This window comes from Sinocyclocheilus anshuiensis, unplaced genomic scaffold, assembly GCF_001515605.1.
Source record: "Sinocyclocheilus anshuiensis isolate Anshui unplaced genomic scaffold, SAMN03320099.WGS_v1.1 scaffold1491, whole genome shotgun sequence".
NCBI classification, from domain to species: domain Eukaryota; kingdom Metazoa; phylum Chordata; class Actinopteri; order Cypriniformes; family Cyprinidae; genus Sinocyclocheilus; species Sinocyclocheilus anshuiensis.
Genome location: NW_015555706.1, coordinates 159,602 through 167,320, shown reverse-complemented (window position 1 = coordinate 167,320; position 7,719 = coordinate 159,602). Strand labels below are relative to the sequence as shown.

Sequence of the window (7,719 nt, the reverse complement as noted above, 5' to 3'; positions counted from 1 at the left end):
ATGAATGCATAATTATTCATGAGATCATATAATGCATTATAAGGTGCATTACAAGGCAAAATTGATGCATTATCAATTTACAATGCATTATATGTAAAAGCTTCAAGTAAAGTCATTAAGGCTATCCGTCCATGGGGAGCGGTGGCCTCATGTGAGGAGGCAGGGCTCCTGGAGGGGGCATATGTGGAGGCATGGGGGCTCCGGGGGGCATCCCATGCATTCCTCCAGGCGGCGGGGGTGGCATGGAGTCACTGTGTGGATGTGGGCCGAGTCCAGTGATCAGTGAAGGAGGACGCTTCATGCCGAGCGACGGCGCCTGACCCGGTGGAGCGATCAGAGCTTTCTCCATCTTAAAGTGAAACTGCAGGAAAAACTGGAGGAGAACGAGAGCTTGCATTCAGCACATAGAGAAGGAGCACATATGTGACCCTGCAGCACAAAAGCAGTGTTAAGTCGCTGGGGTATATTTGTAGCAATAGCCAAAAATAAATTGTATGGGTCAAAATTATTGATTTTTCTTTTATGCCAAAAATCATCATGTTCCATAGAGATATTTTGTAAATTTCCTACCGTAGATATATCAAAACTTAATTTTTGATTAGTAATATGCATTGCTAAGAACCTCACATTTGGACAACTTTAAAGATTATTTTCTCAATATTTTGATTGTTTTGCACCCTCAGATTCCAGATTTTCAAATATTGTCCTATCCTAACAAACCATACATCAATGGAAAGCTTATTTATTCAGCTTTGAGATGGTGTATGAATCTCAATTTCAAAATATTGACCCTTATGACTGGTTTTGTGGTCCAGGGTCACAAATGATTTAATCCATCCGTTCTCACCTGTTTCGTTTCCCTGTTCCAGTGTGTCCAAAAACGAGTCTCTGCTTTGTCGATCTCTCGACTGGGAACCTGAAAATATAAGCAAAACAATGATAAAGCCTGTGATAGTAAAAGCCTGACGTATTAACTGTTTATTGAACCTTTAGACAAAATGTTTTTTTTTTAAATATTAAAAGTTTGCATGTGTGTTTTATGTTTTGTAACCTATTTGATCAGCTCATATAGTGAAAAAATGCAGCTCAATCTTAGAGACCCAAACTGAGCAAAAATATGAATTTGCTGCAGATGCTGATATTTTTATAATGAAATTCTGATGCTTGTGATGTAAATCAATGAGATCTTTCTAACAGTACAGCAGATACTGACATAAAATGATCTAAATATCAGTCGTGGCTCTATATCTCCAGTAATAATAAGATGAGATTGAAATGCTCCAAACATATAATGCAGTGATTGAGAGCTGAAGAAATAAAGGCTCCTCCTCAGATGTGAGATGTTCTGGAGGCTTGTGAAGATCATTCCTCCGCTGAGGAACAGTGAAAGTAAAGCTTCTGGAAACAAACGCTCCTCAAAAGATCCTGAGGATCAGATTTGAGACTCTAAAACATGATTCATGGAGAATCAAGTAAAGCTGAGCTGCTTCAGTCCAGTAAGTATTCATCTGGAGATATTGCTAGTTATTCTGACCTTTACTTGATCAAAATCAGTCAAGATTTGACTCGTGAAGCTCCAGCTACAGTTACACTAAAAGAGCTTTGACTGGATAAAACACTCTAAACTCTCAATCCGAGACAGAAGGAGTAGATTGAGTGTGAAACAGGTTTAACAGCATGTCATTTCACAATCCTTCCTTGTTTCAAGTATGAGACAGTTAGACAGACCTTGAACGCAATGGTTTCATACGGCTCGGCTGCAAACAGCAGATACTGCCAGCGACGGTCCGGAGGTTCGATTCTCTGCTCATACGCCGACATGAAGCGATGCCTCGGCCCGATACCTTCTGCTATCTCTGGGTAATCAATCTGAAAAACAAGGCCATTGTTTATTATGGCAATGCAGGGATGCATAGGGGTGTGCGATATTGACAAGACATGATATCTCGATATTTTCTTGAATTTTATCGATAACGATAATTAGATGATATTTTGCTGAGTGTGTTATTGTGCTTGTATCTTAAGGACTGCCGTGGACAGCTGACTCCTAATGTTTTTGATATTCTTCATATTCTGTGCGGCGGTCAGTTCACAGCAGTGATAGAAATTAATCTTTTACAATACGTTTAAATTGATTTTTACCTTTTACGGGCATTTTTACCTTTATAAAGCCATTTTTCTAAAAGCGTCCATTATCTTTCGAGTCAAATTCTTACATTTAATCAGTGAATTAGAATATTAAGACATTTGGGCTGTTACCAGGCAAATTAAATCAGTATCAAAATTAATCTTTGCAATGCAGGGGAAGCACAGAAGCTGCGCCTGAAGTGGCATTTAGATGTATTTACACACTGTTTAATGCTGGACATGAATGCATTTAACCTGCAATTACAAATGCATGAATAATGTTTTGATATATTAAACATAAAACGTTGAATACGGTTATTTTAAATTATTTAAATAATGAAAAGTTACCTTAAATGTGAAATTAAAACCGCCAGTAGGTGGCAGCAAGGCACTGTTAATACGTGAGTCACTGCGACTGAACCGAATCATTTAAACGGTTGATTCATGTTCCTCAGAGACGAAAAACAGTGCTGTGGCTGTGTTGTGAATTATTTTTGTTGTCGAAATAGAGCAAAAACGTAAGTTTCTTAAATTAACTTCCTGTTTTTTGAACGGTTGTAAAAAAAAAAAAATCAATGCTACGTTTGTAATCATGGTAATTTTTGGAGAAAGAAACGACACTCTTTGCGTGATATTGATTAACTATATGAAATGATATAAATATATACAGTTTCTGTCGCCATATCTTGAATTTTGTGATCATTCTAAATGCATTTTATTAGACAATCATGCAAAATCCTCGAGAATGTCAAATCGCACATCGTTAAAACAACAATTACGATATTATTGCAGACGATATATATCGCACACCCCTAGTTGCATATCAAAATGACAAGAGAAAGAGAGATCTTATTTAACATTAACCCCGAACAGACCAACCAGAACATTCAGCTTCTCAAAGTCAGAGAGAAGTTTACCTGGAAAAGCAGACTCTGCTGTCCGATCTCTGGATCTCTTTGTTTTGTTACTATGAGCAAAATATAAAAACACGGGCACATCTGTTAATCGATGACATTTAGATCTGTACCACAGCTTCTGGACAATGAATTTCCAGAACCGTCCAGTTGTTTGTGATTATTGGATAAGGATTTTTTTTAGCTTTAATGCACTCCTCAAAATAACAAAAGCAGATATGTGACAAATGTATAAATAAATTCTGTGGTTGTTTGGATGCAGTAAAACACACAGAGATGCAGCAGAAAATCTGGCTCACGTTTGCATTTTATTTCGTCTCCTGAAATCAGGATGAGGCATAAAATAATGCCATGCATGTGAAAATGGGCTGAGAATTGAACTAACAGTTGAAATACATCTCAGATTCAGACAGGAATCATGTGTTTGAGGTGTTTTTCCTGCTAATGAAATGCATCATATTTTGTGAGAAAATGTGACATACTGGAGCGAAACAACCACTATTTTTGGAATCCGCACCACAAAATTAGTGTAGTATAATATGTGACCCTGCAGCACAAAAGCAGTGTTAAGTCGCTGGGGTATATTTGTAGCAATAGCCAAAAATACATTGTATGGGTCAAAATTATCAATTTTTCTTTTATGCCAAAAATCATTAGGATATGAAGTAAAGATCATGTTCCATGAAGATTTGTTGTAAATTTCCTACTGTAAATATGTCAAAACTTAATTTTTGATTAGTAATATGCATTCTCAATATTTTGATTTTTTTGCACCCTCAGATTCCAGATTTTCAAATAATAATTTTGAAAAATGTACCCTTAAGACTGGTTTTGTGCTCCAGGGTCACATATAGTATATGTTTATTTAATGCCATGTCAGCATCAAAGGCTATTTTCATGGCATATACAATTTAAAAAATACAAGTATAACAAATACAGAAAAAACAAGTTACATTAACATGTGATAAAAATTCTAAAACTTTTCCTGGCAAAATTTTACCACAAAATGAGTAAGAAACAAGTATTGGATTTCATTCAGTAGATATGATGCAGGCTCATGTTTCAGAAATGAGGCTCAGTGTCTTACCTTTATAACCCGGTCTGCCAATCTTGACGAACTTCTTCACCTCAACCTTGACTTTCTCTGGAGCGGGTTGAGCCGGCGCATCCTTCGCCTCTTTTGCAGCTCGTCTTGCTCTAAAACAGGAAAGTACAGACAACACAATGAACTCCTACTCTACACTAAACACCATCCTGATCATCACAGCTCCAGAAATGCACTTACAAGTTAGTCTGATGCTTTTTGCCCTGCGTGTGAGCGAGGTAACTTCCCTAGAAGAGGAACATCACAGACTTTGGACAACTTTAAAGGCAGTTTTCTGATTTTTTTTTTTTTTTGCAGCCTCTGATTCCAGCTTTTCAAATAGCTGTATCTCAGCCAAATATTGTCTGATCCTAACAAACCATACATCAATGGAAAGCGTATTTATTCCGCTTTCAGATGATGTATAAATCTCAATCTCGAAAAAATTACCCTTAAGACTGGTTTTGTGCTCCAGGGTCACATATAGTATATGTTTATTTAATGCCATGTCAGCATCAAAGGCTATTTTCATGGCATATACAATTTAAAAAATACAAGTATAACAAATACAGAAAAAACAAGTTACATTAACATGTGATAAAAATTCTAAAACTTTTCCTGGCAAAATTTTACCACAAAATGAGTAAGAAACAAGTATTGGATTTCATTCAGTAGATATGATGCAGGCTCATGTTTCAGAAATGAGGCTCAGTGTCTTACCTTTATAACCCGGTCTGCCAATCTTGACGAACTTCTTCACCTCAACCTTGACTTTCTCTGGAGCGGGTTGAGCCGGCGCATCCTTCGCCTCTTTTGCAGCTCGTCTTGCTCTAAAACAGGAAAGTACAGACAACACAATGAACTCCTACTCTACACTAAACACCATCCTGATCATCACAGCTCCAGAAATGCACTTACAAGTTAGTCTGATGCTTTTTGCCCTGCGTGTGAGCGAGGTAACTTCCCTAGAAGAGGAACATCACAGACACAATGAGAGTCATGTTTAAGGAGGAGCATTTGTAAAGTGCATTAGCGTTAGGGTTGGGTACCGTTCACATTTTAACCGGTATCGGTACCTGAATTTTGGTGCCCAACGGTACCTTTTGTCGGTACTTTACTCTCTGTGTAATTACAAAAACATTTATTTCAGTGAAAAAAATATGTCCAAAAGTCTCAATTTCAACATTTTGAACAATAGGGCCCTACAAACTTCTTATTCTTGTTTTAATTTTTCTGAAAATCAAATGAAGGCATTAAACATTTATTTTAAATCAAATGAAAATTAAACCCTTTTATTTTTTTGGCAAACAAACTGAGGTTTACTGTTGAAATTAATACATGGAAGAAAAATTGTGTGAATATTCCTTTAAAACATTTTTTAATAGGCTAATAATTTAAGTGATTAATCTGGTTGTAATATTTATTTTTATCATTTAATTGTTTTATTTAAATTTGATAGAAAATTGAATATTTAAAAGATGTACATTATACTTTATACAAGAGTAATATATTTCTGTTACATGTTAAACCGTACTTTTATTTTGACAGGTTGCCATGAGGTTTCTGTGTGTATACAGTATGATGATGCTAGTTTTCTCAAATGAAACGGTAAAATTCTCACGAAGTGACTCTAACAGCAGCTCTGGAGATTAAGTTTTTGTGTTCATGCCGTCATATAGTGAGACGTAGAGGCCGGGAATCACCGCGAGCGTCACACGTGCTTCAGTATTTGTGTAGTAAACAAAACCGGCGATACCTTGTTAAAAAATGCGATATTCGATATGCGATACGATATTGCTTAAAGTGTGAAAAATCTATTTAAATTATATTTTAAAATATTCAAAAATGAAAATTATGTAACCAATTTGTTTCACATTCTTTCTTGGAAAAGAAAGCATCACTACAACTTCTGAAAGTGACCAGCAGTGTTTTAGCAGTACATAAAAAGTAATGTCACAAATCAGAAAACGTCATTTTAACATCAATGTGAATGACAAAAAATGAATGACACTAATTTTATATCATTGTAACTTTGCTTTCCATACACTTTAAGTACTTCTTCATATACCACAGCAAAAACTATAGTCTGAGAAAGTTCAAACATGATTAAAGGCAAGTGAACAGTCACTAAAAAAAAAGAAAGAAAAAGGGGGAAAAAAGAACAAATACACAATTTACAAGCATAGATAAAATACAGTAGTATTCAGGTACAGAAATTTAATAATTAAGTGTAAAATAACACTGCATTGTGTTCACTGTATGAATTCAATTTGGATTAATCTTTGTTATAGCGGTTTTGTTGTTTGATTAACATTAGTGACATATTCAGCAGCACGTATTTATAGGCTGCTGTCCCTTTAAATCCAACTGCACGGATTTAAATGGAGAATACAAGACTTCTTAACCAAGACAAATGTCTGTAAAAGCAAAAATGCAACAAAATGCATCATATTTAGTGAGAAAGTGTGACATGCTCCAGCAAAACAGACACTAGTTTTTGCATTCAGCACAGAAAAAAATTAGTAAGAAATGCTTACTTGATTTCATTCAGTAAATAGGATGCAGGTCTGAGGCTCAAGTGTCTTACCTTTATAACCCGGTCTGCCAATCTTGACGAACTTCTTCACCTCAACCTTGACTTTCTCTGGAGCGGGTTGAGCCGGCGCATCCTTCGCCTCTTTTGCAGCTCGTCTTGCTCTAAAATAGAAAAGTACAGATAACACAATGAGTTGCTCCTCTACACTGAACATCATCCTGATGATCACAGCTGCAGAAATGCACTTACAAGTTAGTCTGATGCTTTTTGCCCTGCGTGTGAGCGAGGTAACTTCCCTAGAAGAGGAACATCACAGACACAATGAGAGTCATGTTTAAGGAGGAGCATTTGTAAAGTGCATTAGCGTTAGGGTTGGGTACCGTTCACATTTTAACCGGTACGGTACCAGTATCGGTACCTATTTAAAAGATGTACATTATACTTTACAAAAGTAATACAAGAGTAATATATTTCTGTTACATATTAAACGGTACTTTTATTTTGACAGGTTGCCATGAAGTTTCTGTGTGTATACAGTATGATGATGCTAGTTTTCTCAAATGAAATGGTAAAATTCTCACGAAGTGACTCTCACAGCAGCTCTGGAGATTAAGTTTTTGTGTTCATGCCGTCATATAGTGAGAAGCAGAGGCCGAAAATCACAGCGAGCTTCACGCGTGCTTCAGTATTTGTGTAGTAAATAAAACCGCGTTTCCGCCATTCATACATACAGAGGCAAGCGGAACATGCAGGATTCATATTTAAACCGTCTTTTTGCATTTTAACATTCACAGACACTAGTTCATATCGCGATTCGAATTAAGTGGCAGACCTACTTTTGATTTATTCGTCCAAAATTGACGAATTCCGTGGCATTCCGCGGTAATTTACTATAGAGTAAATTACGTTTTTATGAATGGACTCCACGATCCCGTCCGCGTTTTCGCAGAAACCATATGACCCTAGAAATGTAACCACACTTCAGAACATTTCGGCTTGCCCTGTGTGTTGTTTGAACACGTTGCAGGGGTGACATCACGTCACAGGGTCTCTCTTTC

At 36.6% G+C, this 7,719-nt stretch overlaps 1 protein-coding gene and 1 long non-coding RNA gene across 2 annotated transcripts in view; both read right to left on the bottom strand.

Annotated features, from left to right (window-relative positions):
* sf3a2 (splicing factor 3a, subunit 2) overlaps positions 1-7,719 on the bottom strand; it is a 9,335-nt gene continuing 1,616 nt past the window's right edge. The window contains exons 2-7 of the mRNA XM_016464763.1: positions 6,911-6,957; positions 6,713-6,822; positions 3,045-3,094; positions 1,729-1,869; positions 848-916; positions 1-373 (exon numbers count right to left, since the gene is read on the bottom strand). Coding sequence (XP_016320249.1) covers positions 122-373; positions 848-916; positions 1,729-1,869; positions 3,045-3,094; positions 6,713-6,822; positions 6,911-6,957 — 669 coding nt within the window. The 3' untranslated portion in view covers positions 1-121. The remainder of the gene's footprint in view (positions 374-847; positions 917-1,728; positions 1,870-3,044; positions 3,095-6,712; positions 6,823-6,910; positions 6,958-7,719) is intronic.
* Positions 4,846-5,141, bottom strand: LOC107671792 (uncharacterized). The gene is made up of 2 exons (XR_001632251.1): positions 5,044-5,141; positions 4,846-4,955 (listed from the first exon to the last, which is right to left on the bottom strand). It is a non-coding gene; the product is annotated as an uncharacterized LOC107671792 (long non-coding RNA).